Source organism: Haliotis rufescens, unplaced genomic scaffold (assembly GCF_023055435.1).
Source record: "Haliotis rufescens isolate VD_foot unplaced genomic scaffold, xgHalRufe1.0.p SCAF_21, whole genome shotgun sequence".
NCBI lineage: Eukaryota > Metazoa > Mollusca > Gastropoda > Lepetellida > Haliotidae > Haliotis > Haliotis rufescens.
In genome coordinates, this window is record NW_025963902.1 from 2995725 (window position 1) to 3023350 (window position 27626).

The 27626-nt window shown below is 38.9% G+C and overlaps 1 protein-coding gene and 1 long non-coding RNA gene across 7 annotated transcripts; one reads left to right on the plus strand and one right to left on the minus strand.

The window, feature by feature from the left end:
* The first annotated feature begins 33 nt into the window (after positions 1 to 33).
* LOC125382902 lies at positions 34 to 24464 on the plus strand. Its single transcript, XR_007222564.1, has 3 exons — positions 34 to 156; positions 4408 to 4416; positions 23758 to 24464. It is a non-coding gene; the product is annotated as an uncharacterized LOC125382902 (long non-coding RNA).
* Positions 688 to 26977, minus strand: LOC124133435. Of its 6 annotated transcripts, XM_046497859.2 has the most exons (9): positions 26701 to 26977; positions 23401 to 23526; positions 22673 to 22779; positions 20937 to 21008; positions 19848 to 19868; positions 17397 to 17417; positions 14781 to 14925; positions 6616 to 6717; positions 688 to 4061 (listed from the first exon to the last, which is right to left on the minus strand). In XM_046497859.2, the coding sequence occupies exons 1-9, from the start codon at positions 26808 to 26810 to the stop codon at positions 3989 to 3991; spliced, it is 777 nt and encodes a 258-aa protein (XP_046353815.2). In that variant the 5' UTR covers positions 26811 to 26977; the 3' UTR covers positions 688 to 3988. The 6 variants fall into 6 exon arrangements, with proteins under 6 accessions (XP_046353815.2, XP_046353817.2, XP_046353816.2 ...); XM_046497861.2 differs by lacking the exon at positions 20937 to 21008; XM_046497860.2 differs by lacking the exon at positions 19848 to 19868.
* Positions 26978 to 27626: the final 649 nt, after the last annotated feature.

Here is a 27626-nt window from a genome sequence, read left to right on the forward strand (position 1 = left end):
TGACAACAACTGGGTCAAGTCACAAAGGTCACAGCACCCATCTACTTCACACAAAAAACATCACTTAAGATGAAACTGTGACATAAACATGCCATTGGCACTAGGCAATCCTAAACAAGATGGTGTGTCATCATCGTATTAGGAAGACAAAGAATAGTGGGATGGTGTAATTAAATAAGTAATAATGGACACTGCACGAGGGAAGCAATCTCCTTTTACCCTGTACATAATGTCAGCATTTCCCCAAAAAATTGTTGGTTTTTTTTACAAATTCATTAAATGACATCTTTTCCTTGATATGATACCTCTCTGTGCTATGGTCTGATGACCACAGAAGGTCAGAAGGACCCTCAACCGACTGACTAGTCTAAAAGAAGGCTGCATGGGTTCTTGAATCTATCAACTGGCAGTTTTCTAAAACAATTCGGTGTACTTCTTTTACCACCTCAATTCAGAACTTGATTTATACAAATGAGAACCCACACAGAACACAAATGTTCCTTTGATGGTTCTCCCCTATGTGTAGATGCCACAACATTCAGAGACAACAGAACAGTGTGTGAGTTGGGTTTAACGCCGCTTTTAACAGTATTCCAGTCATATCACGGCGTGTCAGCTTAATGTGGGAGGAAAGCCCGAAGTGATGCAGGTCTCAGACGTTTACCACGGGTATGGTGCTGACAAACCTAGAAACATAATCGGGGCGAACCGGGATTCAAACCCACAATCATAGGTTTCTGGCGTGCCTAAGGGACGCAACTCTGCACAGCGAATCGCGGCGCCTTAGACTACTGGGCCACCCGTGCCCCCCAGAGACAACAGGATAACGTCTACAATATAATGACACCGCTATACTTTCCATTTTAAGAACTTGCCAGTTTAGTTCATTTTCAAAATACAGAAATCAGAGCTGGTTTGAATTCTTTGCTCACTCACGTCAAGAATTCAGAAGCCTCGACGTTGATTGGCTGTTCAGAAAGTTCACCTGATTCAACCTTCTATGAGGGTACCCAGGTCTTCATGCAGAGAAGTATTGGAAAAAATGTTCTGATTTTTATGATTGGTTTTTTTTCTAGAAATTAACCCTTGTATACTAGACACAAATGCTTCTATAGTGAGTGAGTTAAAACTGCTAAAATTATCAACTTTTTGGCTAATAGGTTCAAGTGACCAGAGTCAAAGGCCTCAATCATGGAATGAAATATAAACAGTTTGAATTTTTCTTTCACTTGATTGCTCTATCATCAAAGGATTTAAATATAAACACAACTACATACAAAATGAAAGCCACCATTGACATTTTAATATCTGATCAAAGGCACTGCCCCAGTCACTGCAATCATCTTGTTCGCTGGTCTGTATTAAGAGTATTTACCTTTTCGAAGACAGGTATTAGCATTATCTTAGCTATTTAATCTAAATGTCCAAATAAAGAAAGAAGAGATTGGTGTGCATTTTGCTGTGCATTTTGCAGTGCAAGGCCTACATGTAAAACTACCACCCACATTCATACTTTGCAATAGAGACATATGGGCAAACACTCACAGTTACATTAACATCAATAAGGAAACAATAACGTCTATGCTAGATAACACATTTTTGAAATCTATGAAAATGTAGGCATTTACCGGTTACATACTTCTCTAAATTATTAATGTGCAGTGACATTCCATTGATAACGTCATACAGTGTCATCACGTCATGCAACAAGGTTACAATGCAGTCACGTCAAAGTATAAACAATTGTGCTTACTCTCATTCACTATTGCCATAAGCAACATGCGACATGTTGTAAAATGGGTGTGACTCACTTTTTGTGTTGTATATTACACAGCACATTTGACAAATTAACTTTCAGTCTGTTATTCTCGACTTCATCTCTTGGCATTAACCTGACTAAAAAAATGCCGTTGAAAGTACTACAAGTTTAACATCTGTTCTGCAGTGAAAGCAAAACCATACCAGCCAACAACCTTAGGCCAGGCGTTTTATATTTTTCGGATTACGACCCTGCCAACTCTAATTTTTGAGAAAATGTAAAAAATAAATAAATCAGATTTCCATTATTATTATTTTCCCGACGATAGCAACGTAGTCAGTTATTTTATTTGTTATCATCACTTTTTAATAAAAAAACATATGAATTTACCGTTGTAAACTAGTAAAGAAATACATAATTGATCTTTGTTGATCTCGAAGCCGAACATGAATAGCCTCCCTTGACAATTGTCCGTGTTGTAAGTGGTAGAATTTTTATTGTTACAAGGGGCTTTATCGTCACAAATGGCGGTCTTTTGAGCACAGAAAATGTTCATAAAGTATTCCAGAGGCATTCTGCATTAAAACAATCCTGGACTTTGGGCAGAAACATCCATAATCCTAAAAATAAAAAAGCCTGGCCTTAAGAGAGACACTCAGCCTTCTCAGAAGTAAATACACTACTCCACTTCAGATAGAGATATTTATCTGTCCATGATACACACAACTGATTCTCATGTCAAGAGTATATCTAAATAGAATGACATGTGAGTGTCCCTATCAACAGTTGAGTAGTATATACACATGTTCTGTGAGAATACAAAGCATTCTGCACATACAAAGAGATTACATTTTTTCTAACATAGGCCAAATTCTTTTAATTGTATGTTTCACAGATTATTTTCAGTTTTTCCACACAAGGTCGGTCGAAATTAAAATAAAAATAAATACCTATGTCAATCATTCATTTATATTAAAGTCATTCTGCCATGGCTTCATGAATCACTGATAGTGATGTAGACATGGAATTTAAAAATAACACTTTATGTTGTATAAGAGGGTCTATATAACTAGTGGGAGACATAACAAAAATAAATATTTTTAAGTTTAATATTTTTTTTTTCCAGCTGCTTTTCAGTAGGGGCGGTGGGCCGTGAAACGAAAAACAAAAACTGTGTGGCCCGAACTGACTGATCGGAACAATGTCATTGCAAACCAAAAAAACATACATATTGAACTACACAAAGATACTGTTATTTTTATTTCAACAGACCCGTGCTAACTGGATATAGTAAAAAATCTATAAACCAAACAATGAAGAAAAGATATCTGACAGAAATCTGACATTGCACTGTGTCTATGGAATGTGCTCCTTTATAAATAATATGTACAGTTACCACACATGACCTGCTGTAGACACTGGGAAGTATGACACCGTGTGTCGTGTGCTACAACAAGCATCTGTGCATGAGTATTCCAAGTCCAATACTTGACTGCACTCTCACACAAATTTGAAGTTTCCTTGAAAATTTCAATTATTTTCAAGATTAGAAATATAATGAATTTCAGGGTTATTCTGATATTTGAAGATTGAACATGTTGAAGAAAAACGGAAATAAATATGGGCCAAAACATATAGATTACTTGTTTGGTGAGTCCAGAGACGGAGGCTATTTATTACACATTTATATTTTATATGTCTTCCCATCTGACAATTAGATGTCTTCATCTCATAGTTACTGACAAGGAATTAATAGATGGTATGAATAGACGGGAATGGTTTATAGAGTCTGGCCTTTTTCCCTTCTGAATTCTTTTCAATGATGCCCAAAAATATGATATAGCTTGATATGGTATTCGTAATTCGTAGCCTCCCAACATAGACATCAAAAGGTCAATTCATTCCAACAAACAATCACTGAATTTGTAATATCATAATTTTCTTTTGCAACATGACCAGTGGTGCTGGATCTCCACCTAGCTGGCACCCTCCTGACGTCATGTAGACGGCTGCAAATCAGCAAAAATCACTGAATAATCACCGACTCATCATATTGCATTCCTTGCGACTAGATCCACAGAATCAGCTCAAAAACAAGACATCTTTCGCAAATACCAATTCCAAAATCCACTGCCAAACATCGGCATCCTTGTCAAGTCTATGCCATCACCATAAGGACATTCATGTCTCCTGCCAGCTTCAGACCACTCCTCTTCCTTGCCTCTGAAGTTAGGCCTGCACCATCTTCTCCAGTTCCAGGGGGGACTTGGCCGCCTCCTTCTCCTTCTCTTCCTTCAGTTGCCTGGAAAATAGCATCAAGCCAGTTATCACCTGGATTACCAACACCTAGCAAGAAGGAGTGAGTGAGTTTGATTTAACAGTATTTCGGTTATATCTCAGCGTTTCAACTCAAGTGATGCAGGTCTTTTATGTTTTCTATTTCAGTAAAACCTTCAAGCACAGGTATTGTGCTGATGATCCTAGGAACAAAATCAGGGCCAGTGGGATTCAAACCCATGATGATAGGTTCCTGGTAATGGCATGTCAAAGGAAGGTAACTCTGCACAGAGAATTCCAGCATGTTAAACAACTGGGGCATCAATGGAGTTAGAGAATTTAAGAGAGGGTCCTGTGAGTGAGTGAGTGAGGTGAGTGAGGTGAGTGAGGTGAGTGAGTGAGTGAGTGAGTGAGTGAGTGAGTGAGGGAGTGAGTGAGGGAGGGTGTTTACGTCGCTTTTAACAATATTCCAGCAACATAAAGGCGGGATACACCGGAAAATTGTACCCATGTGGGGAACCGTTTGCTCCTATGGTTTTAAATTCAGGGACTCCTTAAATCTCATGAAACTAAATCTGATTGCATAATACTAGACGGTAGAACAAGCTTAAATATAATAATCATGCAAGTTCAACACAACATAGCTATAACAATCTCGTGTCAGCCGGGTCTCATGGAAAAGGGAGTAAGTGACTTTGGTGAACACCCCTTTCAACAGTATGTTAGTTATATCATGGTATGCCAGCTTGATGTGGGAGGAAAGCCAAGTGATGCAGGTCTTAGACGTTAACCACTTTTGGTGAAACCCTTGAGCACGGGCAAGGTGATGACTGGCCTTGAAAGATAATCAGGATGAATGGAATAAGGGGGGATTTCAAACAAAATAGGCTCAAATTTAGTATCACAATACACATTGTATCATGAGGTAGGCATATCACATCTTCCCGAGACAAGAGAGTTAACTGACTTTAAAAGTCCAGTTTCCACCCTTGCCGAACAAGGCTGGAATTACTGGGCTCGATCGTATCGCCACCAGTGGCTATTACCAGTCATGTCCCTTCTAAGCCTCTCCTATGGACCAATCAGATTCCACCTCTTGTATCACTTGCATTTGCTTCACACAAAATGGTGGCGCCCGGTCAGTTAGATCTGATCGACAATCAAGATCTATATTCTGATAAAACGGGTCTTACATCGCGAAATGCATCAAATCACGTGAGCACCTTGATTAAAAACATGAAAACATTTGGAAAATATCTGCTGACAACGAGTTGGCGGTGAACATGCTTTGCAAATCCTGCAATCGACCGAAATCTGTACAACAGTGTACGAACCAGATTTCAATTTCAGTGCGCAATTTTGATTGGACTATGCATAGACTCGTTAGTCCGGCCAAAATGTAACTCCATAATACTAGCCTAGTTCGGCAAGGGTGGAATCTGGACTTTTATAGTCAGTTAACTCTCTTGCCTCAGGAAGATGGGCATATCAGGACAGCCCCAACAACTACAGCCAAGACACTCAAAGGCCCCAATGCCTACCTGAACTCCAAAACAGTGAATTTATACAACTAATACTGTGGGTGAAATTATGGGATATTCTGAAGATATACAAGTAGTTCATTCTGGGTAATGAGTGTGTCATTTGCTAAAATGTGAAATAATGTTTTACCTCAAACCAGACATAAAATGTGGACTGCTTTAACTTTGGACCATGTATTTGTTTTAGCCTCTGTAGCCTACATTTGACTGAATGAATGAGTGTAGTTCAATATAGTACTTCATTGAACAGGTGAGGTGAAATTGGGTTTAACGTCAGTTCTAACTGGCTATTATTACTCTTTAGTGACGTCATCCTATTGTATTTACAGGGCTATAACGTGAGAGCTAGAACTCTGAACCAGTTCTAAATGCTTCAATTCTGCTACAAATTGGAACTGAGTAAACTTTCAGAAACAATAAACATAGTAACCATTTTTGTCTTATTCAACAGGTTCAAACAGAACAAGAGTTTGCCACTAACGTGGCTATATCCCCCGCCTCTGTTGCAGAATTTAAGACATAATTAAATCAAAACAAACCCTAATCTTTTTTAACCAAGGTGGAACTTGTCATGGAAATTGTAAAAAAAAGAAGAGTTTGGAAGCTAAGTCCATCTTGTTGCCATGGAAACGTAAATAATTTCTAAAATTTCTAAATAGCAAAAGGCACCAGTTCAGCATGTACCGGACAGACCTGCAAAATTTCATGAAAAAAAGTTATGCTCCGGAAACGTGATGGACGGACGGACGGACGGACGGACGGAGCCCGTTTCTATATCCCCCGCCAACTTTGTTGGGCGGGGGATAAGAAGCTACAAACTCTAGGACTAGTGTCTTGAATTTCTAGGCAGTCTGTGCCTACCAAAGACCCAAATGAATCTCATATGTCAATTTCAATTGATAAATATTGAAAGTTCCAAACAATGGATTCATAAACTACTTCAAAATTATTAATAAGCAAGAAGCCTCAGCCAATAAGATGAATGTTTGCCCAGGCAGCTGAGAAACAAACAGCTGCTGCTGTTGGCAATATACTTACACATCACCTGTGCCGTTATGTAAATGAGTATCAAGGAAGGGATCAGACACTACGCTTACAGACTTTCTTATTTCCTCCTGTGTTACATTCAGCACATAGTATCTGTAGGAACAAGGGACAACCAGGTTTCAACAACACAACATACAGCACATAGTATCTGTAGGGAACAAGGGACAACCAGGTTTCAACACAACATTCAGCACATAGTATCTGTAGGAACAAGGGACAACCAGGTTTCAACAACACAACATACAGCACATAGTATCTGTAGGAACAAGGGACAACCAGGTTTCAACAACACAACATACAGCACATAGTATCTGTAGGAAACAAGGGACAACCACGTTTCAACACAACATACAGCACATAGTATCTGTAGGAACAAGGGACAACCACGTTTCAACAACACAACATACAGCACATAGTATCTGTAGGAACAAGGGACAACCAGGTTTCAACAACACAACATACAGCACTTAGTATCTGTAGGAAACAAGGGACAACCAGGTTTCAACACAACATACAGCACATAGTATCTGTAGGAAACAAGGGACAACCAGGTTTCAACACAACATACAGCACATAGTATCTGTAGGAAACAAGGGACAACCAGGTTTCAACACAACATACAGCACATAGTATCTGTAGGGAACAAGGGACAACCAGGTTTCAACAACACAACATACAGCACATAGTATCTGTAGGAAACAAGGGACAACCAGGTTTCAACACAACATACAGCACATAGTATCTGTAGGAACAAGGGACAACCAGGTTTCAACAACACAACATACAGCACATAGTATCTGTAGGAAACAAGGGACAACCACGTTTCAACACAACATACAGCACATAGTATCTGTAGGGAACAAGGGACAACCAGGTTTCAACACAACATTCAGCACATAGTATCTGTAGGAACAAGGGACAACCAGGTTTCAACAACACAACATACAGCACATAGTATCTGTAGGAACAAGGGACAACCAGGTTTCAACAACACAACATACAGCACATAGTATCTGTAGGAACAAGGGACAACCAGGTTTCAACAACACAACATACAGCACATAGTATCTGTAGGAACAAGGGACAACGAGGTTTCAACACAACATACAGCACATAGTATCTGTAGGGAACAAGGGACAACCACGTTTCAACACAACATACAGCACATAGTATCTGTAGGGAACAAGGGACAACCAGGTTTCAACACAACATTCAGCACATAGTATCTGTAGGAACAAGGGACAACCAGGTTTCAACAACACAACATACAGCACATAGTATCTGTAGGAACAAGGGACAACCAGGTTTCAACAACACAACATACAGCACATAGTATCTGTAGGAACAAGGGACAACCAGGTTTCAACAACACAACATACAGCACATAGTATCTGTAGGAACAAGGGACAACGAGGTTTCAACACAACATACAGCACATAGTATCTGTAGGGAACAAGGGACAACCAGGTTTCAACACAACATTCAGCACATAGTATCTGTAGGGAACAAGGGACAACCAGGTTTCAACAACACAACATACAGCACATAGTATCTGTAGGGAAAAAGGGACAACCAGGTTTCAACAACACAACATACAGCACAAAGTATCTGTAGGAACAAGGGACAACCAGGTTTCAACAACACAACATACAGCACATAGTATCTGTAGGGAACAAGGGACAACCACGTTTCAACAACACAACATACAGCACATAGTATCTGTAGGGAACAAGGGACAACCAGGTTTCAACAACACAACATACAGCACATAGTATCTGTAGGGAACAAGGGACAACGAGGTTTCAACACAACATACAGCACATAGTATCTGTAGGGAACAAGGGACAACGAGGTTTCAACACAACATACAGCACATAGTATCTGTAGGGAACAATGGACAACCAGGTTTCAACACAACATACAGCACATAGTATCTGTAGGGAACAAGGGACAACCAGGTTTCAACAACACAACATACAGCACATAGTATCTGTAGGGAACAAGGGACAACCAGGTTTCAACACAACATACAGCACATAGTATCTGTAGGGAACAAGGGACAACCATGTTTCAACACAACATACAGCACATAGTATCTGTAGGGAACAAGGGACAACCAGGTTTCAACACAACATTCAGCACATAGTATCTGTAGGAACAAGGGACAACCAGGTTTCAACAACACAACATACAGCACATAGTATCTGTAGGAACAAGGGACAACCAGGTTTCAACAACACAACATACAGCACATAGTATCTGTAGGAACAAGGGACAACCAGGTTTCAACAACACAACATACAGCACATAGTATCTGTAGGAACAAGGGACAACGAGGTTTCAACACAACATACAGCACATAGTATCTGTAGGGAACAAGGGACAACCACGTTTCAACACAACATACAGCACATAGTATCTGTAGGGAACAAGGGACAACCAGGTTTCAACACAACATTCAGCACATAGTATCTGTAGGAACAAGGGACAACCAGGTTTCAACAACACAACATACAGCACATAGTATCTGTAGGAACAAGGGACAACCAGGTTTCAACAACACAACATACAGCACATAGTATCTGTAGGAACAAGGGACAACCAGGTTTCAACAACACAACATACAGCACATAGTATCTGTAGGAACAAGGGACAACGAGGTTTCAACACAACATACAGCACATAGTATCTGTAGGGAACAAGGGACAACCAGGTTTCAACACAACATTCAGCACATAGTATCTGTAGGGAACAAGGGACAACCAGGTTTCAACAACACAACATACAGCACATAGTATCTGTAGGGAAAAAGGGACAACCAGGTTTCAACAACACAACATACAGCACAAAGTATCTGTAGGAACAAGGGACAACCAGGTTTCAACAACACAACATACAGCACATAGTATCTGTAGGGAACAAGGGACAACCACGTTTCAACAACACAACATACAGCACATAGTATCTGTAGGGAACAAGGGACAACCAGGTTTCAACAACACAACATACAGCACATAGTATCTGTAGGGAACAAGGGACAACGAGGTTTCAACACAACATACAGCACATAGTATCTGTAGGGAACAAGGGACAACGAGGTTTCAACACAACATACAGCACATAGTATCTGTAGGGAACAATGGACAACCAGGTTTCAACACAACATACAGCACATAGTATCTGTAGGGAACAAGGGACAACCAGGTTTCAACAACACAACATACAGCACATAGTATCTGTAGGGAACAAGGGACAACCAGGTTTCAACACAACATACAGCACATAGTATCTGTAGGGAACAAGGGACAACGAGGTTTCAACACAACATACAGCACATAGTATCTGTAGGGAACAAGGGACAACCAGGTTTCAACAACACAACATACAGCACATAGTATCTGTAGGGAACAAGGGACAACCAGGTTTCAACACAACATACAGCACATAGTATCTGTAGGGAACAAGGGACAACCAGGTTTCAACACAACATACAGCACGTAGTATCTGTAGGGAACAAGGGACAACAAGGTTTCAACACAACATACAGCACATAGTATCTGTAGGGAACAAGGGACAACCAGGTTTCAACACAACATACAGCACATAGTATCTGTAGGGAACAAGGGACAACGAGGTTTCAACACAACATTCAGCACATAGTATCTGTAGGAACAAGGGACAACCAGGTTTCAACAACACAACATACAGCACATAGTATCTGTAGGAAAAAGGGACAACCAGGTTTCAACAACACAACATACAGCACATAGTATCTGTAGGGAACAAGGGACAACCAGGTTTCAACAACACAACATACAGCACATAGTATCTGTAGGAACAAGGGACAACCAGGTTTCAACACAACATACAGCACATAGTATCTGTAGGGAACAAGGGACAACGAGGTTTCAACACAACATACAGCACATAGTATCTGTAGGGAACAAGGGACAACCAGGTTTCAACACAACATACAGCACATAGTATCTGTAGGGAACAAGGGACAACCAGGTTTCAACACAACATACAGCACATAGTATCTGTAGGGAACAAGGGACAACCAGGTTTCAACACAACATTCAGCACATAGTATCTGTAGGGAACAAGGGACAACCAGGTTTCAACAACACAACATACAGCACATAGTATCTGTAGGGAAAAAGGGACAACCAGGTTTCAACAACACAACATACAGCACAAAGTATCTGTAGGAACAAGGGACAACCAGGTTTCAACAACACAACATACAGCACATAGTATCTGTAGGGAACAAGGGACAACCACGTTTCAACAACACAACATACAGCACATAGTATCTGTAGGGAACAAGGGACAACCAGGTTTCAACACAACATACAGCACATAGTATCTGTAGGGAACAAGGGACAACCAGGTTTCAACACAACATACAGCACATAGTATCTGTAGGGAACAATGGACAACCAGGTTTCAACACAACATACAGCACATAGTATCTGTAGGGAACAAGGGACAACCAGGTTTCAACAACACAACATACAGCACATAGTATCTGTAGGGAACAAGGGACAACCAGGTTTCAACACAACATACAGCACATAGTATCTGTAGGGAACAAGGGACAACGAGGTTTCAACACAACATACAGCACATAGTATCTGTAGGGAACAAGGGACAACCAGGTTTCAACAACACAACATACAGCACATAGTATCTGTAGGGAACAAGGGACAACCAGGTTTCAACACAACATACAGCACATAGTATCTGTAGGGAACAAGGGACAACCAGGTTTCAACACAACATACAGCACGTAGTATCTGTAGGGAACAAGGGACAACGAGGTTTCAACACAACATACAGCACATAGTATCTGTAGGGAACAAGGGACAACCAGGTTTCAACACAACATACAGCACATAGTATCTGTAGGGAACAAGGGACAACCAGGTTTCAACACAACATTCAGCACATAGTATCTGTAGGAACAAGGGACAACCAGGTTTCAACAACACAACATACAGCACATAGTATCTGTAGGAAAAAGGGACAACCAGGTTTCAACAACACAACATACAGCACATAGTATCTGTAGGGAACAAGGGACAACCAGGTTTCAACAACACAACATACAGCACATAGTATCTGTAGGAACAAGGGACAACCAGGTTTCAACACAACATACAGCACATAGTATCTGTAGGGAACAAGGGACAACGAGGTTTCAACACAACATACAGCACATAGTATCTGTAGGGAACAATGGACAACCAGGTTTCAACACAACATACAGCACATAGTATCTGTAGGGAACAAGGGACAACCAGGTTTCAACACAACATACAGCACATAGTATCTGTAGGGAACAAGGGACAACCAGGTTTCAACACAACATACAGCACATAGTATCTGTAGGGAACAAGGGACAACGAGGTTTCAACACAACATACAGCACATAGTATCTGTAGGGAACAAGGGACAACCAGGTTTCAACACAACATACAGCACATAGTATCTGTAGGGAACAAGGGACAACCAGGTTTCAACACAACATTCAGCACATAGTATCTGTAGGAACAAGGGACAACCAGGTTTCAACAACACAACATACAGCACATAGTATCTGTAGGAAAAAGGGACAACCAGGTTTCAACAACACAACATACAGCACATAGTATCTGTAGGGAACAAGGGACAACCAGGTTTCAACAACACAACATACAGCACATAGTATCTGTAGGGAACAAGGGACAACCAGGTTTCAACACAACATACAGCACATAGTATCTGTAGGGAACAAGGGACAACCAGGTTTCAACACAACATACAGCACATAGTATCTGTAGGGAACAAGGGACAACCAGGTTTCAACAACACAACATACAGCACATAGTATCTGTAGGAACAAGGGACAACCAGGTTTCAACACAACATACAGCACATAGTATCTGTAGGGAACAAGGGACAACCAGGTTTCAACAACACAACATACAGCACATAGTATCTGTAGGGAACAAGGGACAACCAGGTTTCAACACAACATACAGCACATAGTATATGTAGGGAACAAGGGACAACCAGGTTTCAACAACACAACATACAGCACATAGTATCTGTAGGGAACAAGGGACAACCAAGTTTCAACACAACATACAGCACATAGTATCTGTAGGAACAAGGGACAACCAGGTTTCAACAACACAACATACAGCATATAGTATCTGTAGGGAACAAGGGACAACCAGGTTTCAACAACACAACATACAGCACATAGTATCTGTAGGGAACAAGGGACAACCAGGTTTCAACAACACAACATACAGCACATAGTATCTGTAGGAACAAGGGACAACCAGGTTTCAACACAACATACAGCACATAGTATCTGTAGGAACAAGGGACAACCAGGTTTCAACAACACAACATACAACACATAGTATATGTAGGGAACAAGGGACAACCAGGTTTCAACACAACATTCAGCACATAGTATCTGTAGGAACAAGGGACAACCAGGTTTCAACAACACAACATACAGCACATAGTATCTGTAGGAAACAAGGGACAACCACGTTTCAACAACACAACATACAGCACATAGTATCTGTAGGGAACAAGGGACAACCAGGTTTCAACAACACAACATACAACACATAGTATATGTAGGGAACAAGGGACAACCAGGTTTCAACACAACATACAGCACATAGTATCTGTAGGAACAAGGGACAACCAGGTTTCAACAACACAACATACAGCACATAGTATCTGTAGGAAACAAGGGACAACCACGTTTCAACAACACAACATACAGCACATAGTATCTGTAGGGAACAAGGGACAACCAGGTTTCAACAACACAACATTCAGCACATAGTATCTGTAGGAAACAAGGGACAACCAGGTTTCAATAGCAACAACACAACATACAGTAACCAATGTCTTAAGCATCCATCCCTAAAAATCATCCCAATTAACACAATACCCAACTCTTTTAACAACTATAGTCAATCTGTCATGGCGTGACAGAATATCAATAGTAATGACAGAATCGGTTATTCTGAACTTCACTGTTGGAGCACATAATGGGTAAGAAAATTTTATTTGTTTGGCCACTAGTAGCTTGCCATGTCTAGTGTTTATTTTGGTCAGATTCCAACCACCTACCACATAGCAAATGTAGGTCTGGGCTGGTTCCACATAGCGATTGTAACGTTATGACTATCGTCAGTCTATGTTAAAGTATGGGACTTACGATCACTTTAGCGCAACAATTTGTGGAACGGGACCGTGGTGTCATGTCTTATGCAGGTCACTTCACAAAGCTGAAGCAATCTCATTAAAATCTGATCTCTACTCTGATACCTAATCTCTCTATGTGATGATCTGACAAACCATACTCCAAGTGAACCCTAAGCATCTTTGACAGTCCGAGCTAAATGAAAAATGCATAGGTTTTTGAACCATTCGTTTTCACATCAATTTAGAAATTTTGATCTTAACAAAAGAGAAGTGACACAGAGCCCAGACCTTCTAAATATAGTACTCCCTTTCAAAAACAAGAGGGTGTTTAAAATATCCACAACATATGATATATGATAAATGATATGATATGATATGACATGACATGATACAGAGATAGAATCTAACATTTTAGTCCACTAGTCCTTATAATGATAACATATAGCAAAACCCTTAAAAATGTAAATTTTCTACTTGTCCTTAACAATCTGGCTGCTTGGCAAGGACTATAGGACTAGTGCCAATTTCTATCGCTGTATATATGATATGAAATAAAATCTGAGATATGATGATATATTTTATATGACATAAAAGAAATATGATAAATGATATATGATATGATATGATATGATATGATATGATATGATATGATATGATATGATATGATATGATATGATGATAGATAGTGAGATCTTTTTTAATTTCCATTAAGAACTGTCTGCTTATGTTCATTTCAGACACACAACCAGATATGCTGCTCTGAATGCTTCACTCTCTCACTAAGAACTTAAAAGTCTTGACACTGATTGACAGATTAGAAAGTTCACCTGAAATGACCTCCGACAAAGAGTTAGCGTTATCCTCCCACAGAGAGGTATCATACCAGGTGAGACTTTAATGAGACTGTGACTGAGACAAGCCCTTGTTATACTTACTTCTTCCTGACATGGATGACGATGACAACTGTCACACAAATGATGAAAAGACACGCGCAGGCAATGGCAGCAAAAGCACCATGGGAAATGTTGATACCGTCATCGTCATCTGGGTCTTGAATAGTCCTTGCTGCCTCGGGGTCCCCTGCAATACACACAGCAGATCACTAACGGTTGCAACACGGAATCACAATACCTAGCCACCCTTGTTGCAATAAAGAAGCTATAGTCTAAAAGTATTAAGCAAATGTGACTTGGTAATCTAATTATTGTAAAACTAAACATTTGTCTTATTCAGATTCAATAAAACACATCAAAGCAACACAATCAACTAAAGAAAATATCAGACTGCGATCATGGCTTTAATTTTGCTCTAACTTAGTCTAAGTATGCCCGAACATGAAAGTTGATAAAATAATGGTTTCTGTCACCACTAGTACTTGTTACACTGACACTCAATTATTTTCTTGAACTTTCGCCCTATCGTGGAGTGTCCCCCCTAACACTACAATAAAATTTACCCCTGCTCTCTCACATTACTATAATACTGATATGAGGTTTGGATTGTTAAATGCTATGTGCACAATTTACTTTCTACATTACTGACTAAACACAGATGATTTACATGAAAACAAAAATCAAATCTTCTACCAGTCAACCATATTACACTGAAACCCATGCAACCATAACGTGTATGCTGAGTGAGTGATGCAACTATACCGTGTATGCTGAGTGAGTGATGCAACCATACCGTGTATGCTGAGTGAGTGATGCAACCATAACATGTATGCTGAGTGAGTGATGCAACCATAACGTGTATGTTGATATCTATTTCTTTACACAATTTTGATGCAGACTACGCAGACTCGTTAGTCCAGCCAAAATATAACTCCGTAATCCCAGCCTAGTTCGGCAAGGGTGGAAACTGGACTTTATAGTCAGTTAACTCCCTTGTCTCAGGAAGATGGATTAGCTATAGTAATATGAATGAAACATCTGTTCTTAAATCTCTTATGAGTAGCATATAATAGTTTACATATGCTTATATAATTCAATTTTGCCAAAACTATATCATGTATATATATATTTAGATAAACAAATTCTGATACGGATAAATTACATTTAGAAAATATTCTCCTTATAAACTATATCCATCTGTTTGTGAACCCTTTATTGACAATGGCAGTACATCAGGACAAACAAAATGGTCTCTCTGATGTAGGGAGTATGGTTTTACCCCCTTTTACCAATATGCCAGCACTATCACAGCAGAGAACATCATAAATGGGCTTATTGGAATATTGTTCCCATGTGGAGAATCAAACCTGGCCTTCAGCATGATGAGCAACGCTGTAACCTCTAGGCTACCCCACCGCCCCTCACCCAAGACATATTCACATACTCATCATTGCAGTTTTCATACCAATAACGGCATATTCACAATAATTATTTATACACAACGATCTGAAAATCTAATTCTAAGATATTGTCTTGTTGGGACAATGATTTACTGCATGCATGTTGTTTTAAATACAAATGAGAAAATGCCACTCAAATGACATAGAAATAAGCTTGTGACAGTGGTGTGATGCCAAGTGATCACTGCGTGTGATGCCTGTCAGAAAATAGGTTCAGTGGGGGAATACAGTACATGAGGTTAAAATGTCAGGAGTGAACTGTCCACCATGTCACAGTGACCTGCAACCTCAACAACCAGGCCAACCTTTGTATCACTTAGATCACAGAACCGATCATAGGATTTTTGAAACACAACTAAATAAGCTTTAGCTCACCTGAACTTTTGTATAGTTAACCATCATATATCAAAATTAACTAATTATTGTAATAACTGAAAGATCATAATTGGGGGAAAGTTTCCACAAGACATCTTATTCATCTGATAATTTCAACATGGTTTCTCTGGCTATGGTTCTTAAAATTGGATATGAATTACACCAATTACCATGTTTACAAAATTAAGAGATAGTACTTATAAAGGAGAACTGTTTGTGTTTGAATTTTTTAAAATGTATAATTGCAATTTTTGTCAAGCAGAAAAAAAATTAATGCATCCAATGCCACTCTAATCATTGCTGATATATTTGAACTTTTTTTTCATCTTGGAAAAACCTGTTATCAAAGTACAAAGAAAAGGTTGGCCTTTTGTCAAGTAAAGTTGACAACAATAAAAGCATGTTAGTAGTTTGGAACACGTCAGCGCTCAAAGGCTAAATTAAAGAGAGAATGGGGAATATCAATAAGATGCCATTCTCAGACAGTTGAAGTGAAGAAAACGCCTTCAGCACATAAATGTTCACAATGTTACAGCGTTACTTAGAAATGTTACACTCGACCAACATTAAGGTACATGTTAGTACTACATATTGCCCATACTAACAAGCAGGTTTAAATGCAGTAGAAACTCGAGTTGTTGTGACTCGGGGAAGGGAGTGTGGACGTTCCCCATGCATGGGATACAAAAGGGTAATAACCATGTGATCACATCAAAATAATACTGTAACCAAGGTAACGGGAAACTAGTGACACCATTCATGGTAACCATGGTAACTAACAGGGTCATGCACAACGCCATGTTACACAGGTGGTGGTAAATACCTTTTGTTGTAAGTTCTTCAGCTGCATGGAAGGAAACATACACAACTGTACTAAATTGTTGTAGAAGGTTTGCATGAATTACACTGATGTCAACTGTATAGGAAATGTGTCACTGACACTCAAATGTTACTTATGAATGAAAAATAATCCTACATAGTCTATACATTCAAAACTCACAAACATATGGACCATTACTATGCTTATTATCAGCCCCAGACAAGTTTTGCCATAAAATTAACAAAATTCGGCGGTCAAATTACCAAACATCTGCAGTAAGAAGAACCATTTACATGTACAAAGTTCACAAATTCACATTTTTCTTTACAAATTATAATCTCCTGCATTTAGCATGTTTAGACATTTGAGGTTTGGTTTAATATGTCAACTTTATGTAGTCAATACCACAAGTATGTATAAATGTGAGACTTATTCATTTCAAATTTCAATCTAATGTAGGATTAATATTGTCTATGTATGCATCGCATTCGGAAAGTTTGGGCATCATATGTGCACAATTCGTTAGAAAATCTTGAAAATAATGAAAAAAAAGTGTATCTATTGAGGAAAAGAAGAGGCAAATTCCTCGATTTGTACTACAATTCTGTGAACGTCACATTTTCTGCAAATCTTTCAGCGACTATCAAATCGCATAATTCATCGGGGACTGCATTATAGAACGAGTGAATGTTGTTTAATGCCAGTCAACAATATTCCAGCGATATAGACAGTCTGTAACTGATCGAATTTGAACCAAGCAAACCAGTGACTGAAAGCATGAGCAACACTCCTTGTCATCAGGGAAGGGTGAACCCAATCAGCCAAACTAAAGAGCCCAACCTCCTAATATTCACCCCGAACAGCGACAGAAACTAACATCTTTAGTCCACTAGTCCTCATAATAATAACATAGAGCAAAACCCTTAAAAATGCAAAATTTCTACCAGTCCTTATGGTACCTTAACTATTGGGCAGTTTGGCAAGGACTAGTGCCATTTTCTAACACTGACTCATCAGTTTATTCGACCAGGATGAGATATTGAGGGCGATCACATCCACTGAATAACACTGGGGACGATAATTAGTTGTAGACAATAAAATAAGGCCACAAAATTATTACTAAATAACATACTTTTAAAACATGTAAGAAAAGGAAAATCATATGAAATATGAAAGCATGAAAGGTTTCCTTGTTACCTCGAAGCCCTCTATGAGACAATCCATACAAACAGTATTGGGAAGAAATCCATACAAACAGTAACGGGAAGAAATCCATACAAAAAGTAACGGGAAGAAATCCATAAAAACAGTAACGGGAAGAAATCCATACAAACAGTAACGGGAAGAAATCCATAAAAACAGTAACGGGAAGAAATCCATACAAAATAGTAACAGGAAGAAATCCATACAAACAGTAACGGGAAGAAATCCATACAAAATAGTAACAGGAAGAAATCCATACAAACAGTAACGGGAAGAAATCCATACAAAATAGTAACAGGAAGAAATCCATACAAACAGTAACGGGAAGAAATCCATACAAACAGTAACGGGAAGAAATCCATAAAAACAGTAACGGGAAGAAATCCATACAAACAGTAACGGGAAGAAATCCATACAAAATAGTAACAGGAAGAAATCCATACAAACAGTAACGGGAAGAAATCCATACAAACAGTAACGGGAAGAAATCCATACAAACAGTAACGGGAAGAAATCCATACAAACAGTAACGGGAAGAAATCCATAAAAACAGTAACGGGAAGAAATCCATACAAACAGTAACGGGAAGAAATCCATACAAAATAGTAACAGGAAGAAATCCATACAAACAGTAACGGGAAGAAATCCATACAAACAGTAACGGGAAGAAATCCATACAAACAGTAACGGGAAGAAATCCATACAAACAGTAACGGGAAGAAATCCATACAAAATAGTAACAGGAAGAAATCCATACAAACAGTAACGGGAAGAAATCCATAAAAACAGTAACGGGAAGAAATCCATACAAACAGTAACGGGAAGAAATCCATACAAACAGTAACGGGAAGAAATCCATACAAAAAGTAACGGGAAGAAATCCATACAAACAGTAACAGGAAGAAATCCATACAAACAGTAACGGGAAGAAATCCATACAAAAAGTAACGGGAAGAAATCCATACAAACAGTAACGGGAAGAAATCCATACAAAAAGTAACGGGAAGAAATCCATACAAACAGTAACGGGAAGAAATCCATACAAACAGTAACGGGAAGAAATCCATACAAAAAGTAACGGGAAGAAATCCATACAAACAGTAACGGGAAGAAATCCATACAAAAAGTAACGGGAAGAAATCCATACAAACAGTAACGGGAAGAAATCCATACAAACAGTAACGGGAAGAAATTCAATGTACAGAAATAACAGAAACGGTCATGCACTACCACGAATGTGGACGTTCATACCTCTTGTTGTAAGGTCTTCAGCTGTTTTGTTTGGAAGGGAAAGAAAATACCTAACACTTGTAAATTGTTCAAAGTCATGAGAGGTAATTACTGGGTGGTACAATTAGTATAATTGATGAAAGAAATTATAAGGAAATGAAAGAAATGATTAGGAAATTATTTGATATTGATATCTCACAATTAAACTTTTAAACATGAAAAAACATAGTTACGATCATACGGCATGGGGATGTGGTCAGTCAATAGCAAAGTCAAAACAACAATTTCTTTTAAAAAGAAAAGCAACCAATAGTTGGTAAGCATGTGGAGATTAAAGAATTGATTTGAGTTAATGCCGCTTTGAACAGTATTTCAGTTATCTCAGAGCATGTAAGCTTCATGTGTGATGAAAGTGAAAAATGCAGCCCTAAGAAGTCTACAACATCTACAAGTCAAAAATCCAGGAGCACAGGTACGGTTCTGACAAATCTGGCATCTTAACCCAGCATCATCAGTCTTTGACACGCCAAAGGGACGCATCTCTGAACAACAAAATGCAGCGCCATTGACAATTGAGCCACCTGGGCCCCAGAGTGTTAAGAAGAAAAAACTTCCTTATGACATGTCACAGAACTTCAACAGTGAGAAACATCCATTACATAATAGGACATCTCTCATACTCAAACCAATAAACCTGGCCACAATAAATAATAGAACAAAATTATTAGACATGTAAGACTAAGTCTTTGTAGTCAAACAAAACACAAAGCCATATATTCCTGAATTAAACTTTTAGACACATGCCAAATATTTTCAAAATAAGCCTTCTGTCTCTTTACACATTTTTGCATGGTTACGATTTATACCAGGTTTTCTTTTGCCCAATTTTGGGCAGATTCAGTTGTAAAACAGCGAAAGGAACAGTGCAAAAGATTGATCTTGCCAACCAACAAAACATTTAATCGAATATGTATATAATACTCAAAACTAAATGTACTTACAGCCATGTGATTTATTTGACGACAAAAACAGCACAGATACCAATGCATGCAAAGTAAAATTTGATAAAAGCCCACAGAGTGAAATGACTGTTTACAACAACAATACTACCTTGAGATACATTCATTTGATCATTATTTGTGTTAATGGTAACACCTGCAGTGCCATCCTCCGTCTCATTACCTGGAATGTCAGCCAACACAGAACATATTTAACATGGCGGTAAAGAACCTACAACAAAGGGAGATTACCCAGTGTTAACATTCTGAATTATCTCCCCTTGACAAAAAAAATGCCCTGCACTCAGCATGCTCAGTTAATGAAAGTACAGCATCCAAATGACTTAAAGAGATGAATTTGATATTGCAGGATTTCAAGATTATTGTACTTATTATAGCAACGTGCATGCATATGTGTGTGTGGCTGCTTGTTCTAGTCCAGACTAATGCTAGTTTTACAGAGCTAGCCCACACATGTGCAAAAGTATAACATTGATACCCCATCCAGACACAGTATACAGACTCTGAACTAATCAGTCCTTGTTTCATCCCCTTATGCCGAGCACTAGGCAGGGTAACAACAAATACCATCTTTTAATGTCTTGTGGTATGACGCTGCCAGGGATCGAATCCCCGACCTTCCGCTCTCCGGGCAGATCCATGGGGATGGAGTGAGATCCAGAGGGAGTGAGTAAAAACATGAGCAACAAACCACTGGGTCACCATGACATGCAATCAGCCGTGTCAGGGATCTGACCACTGTAACTTCTCTCATTGACTCTGACTAGTTTGGGATACTGTGGACATTTCTTCCCTGGAAGACCCATTGGGTTTCAAGTGGAATAACAAGAGTTTCATTTATGAACAACTTTAATGATGCTCTCAATGAACTCATTAAGAGGTTACAGAAAAAACATCCAGAGGTAATTTTGTGCTTGTTTCAACTGCTTTCATACAAAATGGCATAGCCATCATAACATTACTATGTAATAAATCATAGGCAGTCTTGTTGTTTTCTTTGATGAAAGAGACGTGAAGATTCCGGGGTAGAATAGGTCTTCAGCAACCCATGCTTGCCGTAAAAGGCGACTATGCTTGTCGTAAAAGGCGACTAACGGGATCGGGTGGTCAGGCTCGCTGACTTGGTTGATACATGTTATCAATCCCAATTGCGTGGATCGATGCTCATGATGTTAATCACTGGATTGTCTGGTCCAGACTTGATTATTTACAGACCGCCGTCATATAGCTGGAATATTGCTGAGTGCGGCGTTAAACAACAAACCAACCAACCAATCTTTGATGAAAATACCCTCACACCAGTCTTCAGTAGCTGATATGTTTAGGAACCAAAGCATTTTTTGCTTTGTAGAGTGTCTACATGTTTTCTGTGCATGAACTGCTTTTCAATGCAAGGCAGATTGTGTAATGTTGTCATATTAAACAAAGCATACATTTATTAATAAACTCATGTGTACAGGGGCTTAGGATAAAAGATTTTCCAGGTTCCCCTACAACTGAAAACATATTTGGCTACCAATACTGTGTGCGGCAAGTTAAAACTCGTTCATGGTTTTAAGAGTTTTTTTATACCAAAAGAATGGAACCAAACTTTTCTGAGGTTCATGAACTGATAGGCACAATTTTCCAGGATATTCAAATTGCCAACACCAAATCAGGCGAGTTTCTCTGATAATCATTGACCTCATGAGCACCAAATTATTGATTATCTGTGTTTTCTGTGGCCGATCATGAGTACATGATTAATAAAGACTATGACTTGATGATACAACGATGATAATGATACAAGCTGTAAGACTGACTCGACAGGAGAAACCAGCTACTTACGGATGCATGTTATGTTGTTGTCATCGTACTTGTAGCCTTTACAACACTCTGTTACAATCTTGAACTTGACCTTTGTGTCATTCCGCTCCTTTGTGCATGGGATCTTCCTGAAATTATTTTCATCAAAACATCACGGATACTAGGGTCAAAATCTTTAAAATGTTCTACATGGAAAATAAGACAATTTGTCGACTTTTGCAGCATTTGCTATCTGGTCATAGTTGCATTTGAGCAGATACTTGTACCTGGATAAATACAGTATATAAATGAATAATATATTCAATAATATATTAAAAATTAACAAACCATGTCAAATATTTTATGTTGTTGTTGCCTCACTGAACATGCTGAATATGACAAATGATACATCACTGCTGACTTGTATTCGTGAATTATTATTCGTATTCGTTACCCTATATTCATGATACAAATCGTATTCGCCTCATAGTGTATTCGTTGCAGTCTATTAAACACAAGCATGAAAACCCCCATGATGCTTCCTACAGGGTTATCCAGGAGGCAGCATCTCCCAAGTTATTGATGAAGCCTGGCAGTAGGGTAAGACACGATAATGACACCCAAATCACAAAATTATGCTCAGACAAAAATGAAATTAAAATAAAACCATGAAACTGGACTGATCAATATGATCAAACAATCAGCTGTTCTCACGAAAAATATAATGGTGAGCCGTATGGTCATTATCTGTATTAGACAAAAAAACATACTCGTAAAATGTGCACATCTTGAATGTGAACCAGCCACATCTTGACTGGTAGGACTCAGTGCAGAGGGTTTGGCCATACTGGTTGACATCCTTCTTCAATACCTTGAGAGAGGTGCAAAACTTGGCTCTGAAAGTACATGGAAATACAGTGTTTGAAATTATGCCTGAAAGTTAGGGGTCCTTGTCATAACTCTAATCTGCAATGTAAAGGATTTAGGGAGTGCCTAGACGCAAATAACAACGGAGAAGACTTCATGTGCCCCTGTACCCCTCTCCATTATTAACAGTGGAGATATAAAAGCCATGTCTCACCATGTTTATACATGTATATACTCACCACCAAAAGAAACACGAACAGTGAGTGAGTGAGTATGGTTTTACGCTGCTTTAAGCAATATTCCAGTAATATCACGGCGGGGAACGCCAGAAATGGGCTTCACATATTGTACCCATGTACATCATGGTATACTGCACGTGATTTCCAAACCTTTCACACTAATCCTGCACAAGACAAATAGTGCATCTAAAGTCATGGATCAATGATGACACGTGATGTGTTCAGAGGGTCAGTTCACTGACATACCAGTATGTTTGTTTGTGCACCGGAACAGTCTAATATCTCTTGAATATGAGTAATACTTCATATATCAACAAACATGTATGGTATTCATGTTTCTTTCGTCGGTGAGTATTGTATGTCATATGGTCATATCAACAATCCCGTATTCTGATTACACTGTTCAACAAATGCCTACTGATTACATATCACATCACCAGGATACCTTACTGGCTTTGTGTTACCTAATTACAAGGTAGAATACAGCATCACAAACTTTCAAACACGTCACAACACCCAATGATTTATGATATTTTGTTGCCAGATAAACCAGTGAAAACATGCATGTGAAGTTAGAGGTCATAAAGTGTAAGCAAGCTCCCCACAGTGATCTATCATCACATCATGCAATGTCATTGAATAAGCCCATGAGATGTTGAGAGTTTTCAATAATAGTCTGTGGTGGCATATTTTATAGCAGGCGCTAGTTTATGAAATAATTTTCATTTTCAATACAGTCGTGCCCCGCTTATACGGACTTCAGATATCCGGAAACCTTGGTTCCCGGACAATTTTCATTCAAAACGAAATAATTACTATATAAATTTACCCGTATATACGGAAATTCAGTTTCCGGAACCGGACAGTCATTTTCATACACAAAACACTGAAATGCACACAAAATTGTCTCACTTATCCGGACAATACACTTCCACTGGTGGTAATCCTTCCGCTGGTGGTAATCCTTTGATTCATGAGAAGTCAATTAACCAAGTGACACGTTTGAGACGAGCTTGTTTATTGTACATGTAATCCCCTTCGATAAATATGGCATCTGTGGAGGTCAGATGTCAAAGATGTGTAAGTATGGCCTGTCAACCAGCGAAACGTAAGCAACACGCAGTTACAGCACGCGAAAAAAAGGGAAAAACACCCGTCAGCAAGTTTAGAAACCATCAGTAAGCATTATGGCACTGAATTTGGACATACCATAGGAAAATCGACAATTGGTGACATTTTAAAAGACAAACAGAAGTAAGTCGTAATGTGCCTGTTAATGATGAAATGCTGATAGAGAAAGCTCGCGACTTTGGTGGCAAAATGGACATTTCTGACTTTTCATATTCTCATGGGTGGCTCACTCGATTCAAATCCAGACATAGTGTATCATGAAAGGAAGTAACTCTTCCAGTAAGAAGCTGGTTTCAGTTATACGGAAATTTGTTTATACGGACGAATTGTGAAATGACGCAAGTGTCCGTATAAACGAGGCACGACTGTATATTATTTTGTTAGGTTTCAGCTTAATTCATGTGGATAAATGAGACTATAAATGGGAACGCCAATGCATTCTATATCTTTCAATTCAGTATTTCATTAACATGCACAGGAATGCAGTTTATTAGGTACATATTTATTGATGTTGCACACATCTAAACATCGCAGCTACAAACACTATCAATCTACTTCTTCTGAAATAAATCAATTAGATTTGTAATGGTTGGTTGGTTGGTTGGTTTGTTGTTTAATGCCGCACTCAGCAATATTCCAGCTATATGACGGCGGTCTGTAAATAATCGAGTCTGGACCAGACAATCCAGTGTTTAATATCATGAGCAACAATCCACGCAATTGCCAAATGTGATCGATGACATGCATCAACCACCCGATCCCGTTAGTCGCCTCTTACGACAAGCATAGTCACCCTTTACGGCAAGCATAGGTTGCTAAAGACCTATTCTATCCCGGATCTTCACGGGTCAGATTTGTAATGACAAGGATGAATACGAGGCTTTACAAGCTGTGTAGAGGGTCTAAGGGGATTGTAATGCATTTTCAAGCATGGGATCCAAAGACACGAAGCATGCAAATAAATGCACTTGTCTTTATTTTATGCTCATTCCTAATCATGCTAGCATATTGGTATTTTGTAGATCAGTGGTAGATTAAGAAATGGGACAAGTGTGACAATTGGGATCACACAGGAGTGTCTGAAGACTAAAGTCATGCGACACCATGCCTACCCGTAACCTTCATAAGTGTCTGTCACCTATTCCACCCTTTCCGTTCAGTTCCATATGTCTTTGGCATGACTAGATAAATTTGCACTAATTAAACTTAGCAGTGTGGACAGAGCTGTCAGTTGGCTGTGGGGCTAACAACCCGAAGGTCGCGAGTTCACGTCCGACTGATTCTCCCCAAAGCTGAATGATGTCTTTGAAACATGTGACCTACGGCAGATATCGTCCTCACGGGAAGTTGTGGCACTGTATTCAAAAGGTTATCCAAAACGTCATAACATAGATTTCTTGCAGTCAGTTTTCGACATGTTGTACATTTTGCTTCTTGAGATTTACGTTGTCATAATGTCATGACCTGGCTTAGAAGTTCACATGAGATCCAGAGATGGCATGTCACTAAACATGATAGATCTTTATTAGGCCTAATCATGATAATTTGAAAGGCACAAGAAATATATCCTCTTTGTCCAGAAAGAATAGAAGAAAATCTACAAATTTTCACCCAAAAAAATTTGTTATACTTTTTCTTTACATAAAGAACTAAATATTATACAAACATTTTGTTATCATGACTAAAGGTTAAAAGTAATTTTGAGGTAAACAATCATTAGCATCGCACTAGCATTTTCAACTCTGATGATATTTTGACACCAAGGCAGCTCCGTCCGGCTGGCACACAATGATCGATGATTGTAGATAGGAAACTGATAAGAGGCCTACTTACTGGGTTTGTGTAGCGAACAATAGGAACGTCAGTGCCAACATCGCCAACAAATGCGTTTTTCCCAGGGAAAGTTGACCAGAGGTTAACAAAACCTGTCCGTCAGAGGCCATTTTAAACACAATTCAATGACAATAGCTGAAATAAAATTGAAGGTATGCTCTCTTATTATACAAACACCGTAACGCAATTGGAAACGGCGTATAGGTACATCTCGATGCCTAAGTGAACTTTGGTCTCCTGACAAAAATAAGCCACCATTGCCGGAAGTGCAGTGACGTAGCAGCAGACGAACACTTCCTATTGGCTAAATGTCGAAAAGTTGACATCTCATCTGAAAACGGGTAATATATTTGAGAAACTATAAACAGATTAGCTTATTCTTGTTGACAAATATGTACTAGTATTGAAGAGAAGAACGATCAAATAAATCTATAATAATATAATATGCTTCAGTCTACAAGGTATAGTACAAGAGATGATCAGGGCCCTTTAAAATGAATAAAACTGCCACAAAACGTTTTTGTTTGTTTTTGTTGTTTAACGTCGCACTCAACAATGTTCCAGCCATATAAGACGGCGGTCTGTAAATATTGAGTATGGACCAGAAAAAACAGTGGCTGACATCATGAGCATATATCCACGCAATTAGGGTACAATGACATGCATCAACCAAGTCAAAATGGCAACACACCCCAAGTAAGAATGGCCACATGAAAAAGAGGTTTTGTTTGTATGTTGTTTAAAGCCGCATGTTGGTGAAATCTTGCACGCTTGCTTCACAAGATTTACCATTTACATTTATTTGCCCTTTACACCAATTGGAATCTGTTTCGGCGGAATATCTAGGCTGGTTATTTTCTTGCATTGACAATATATATTTACAAGAAGAGTTACATCAAATGGGTCTAAAAAATAATCAATAACTC

Coding starts and splice junctions, on each gene's coding strand:
- LOC124133435 (XM_046497859.2), bottom strand. CDS start 26,810: ATGGCCTCTGACGGACAGGTTTTGTTAACCTCTGGTCAACTTTCCCTG. Junction 14,926..17,396: donor TGAAGAACTTACAACAAAAG/GTATTTACCACC, acceptor TGTGTATTGCAG/GGGACCCCGAGGCAGCAAGG. Junction 4,062..6,615: donor CATAACGGCACAGGTGATGT/GTAAGTATATTG, acceptor GCTATTTTCCAG/GCAACTGAAGGAAGAGAAGG.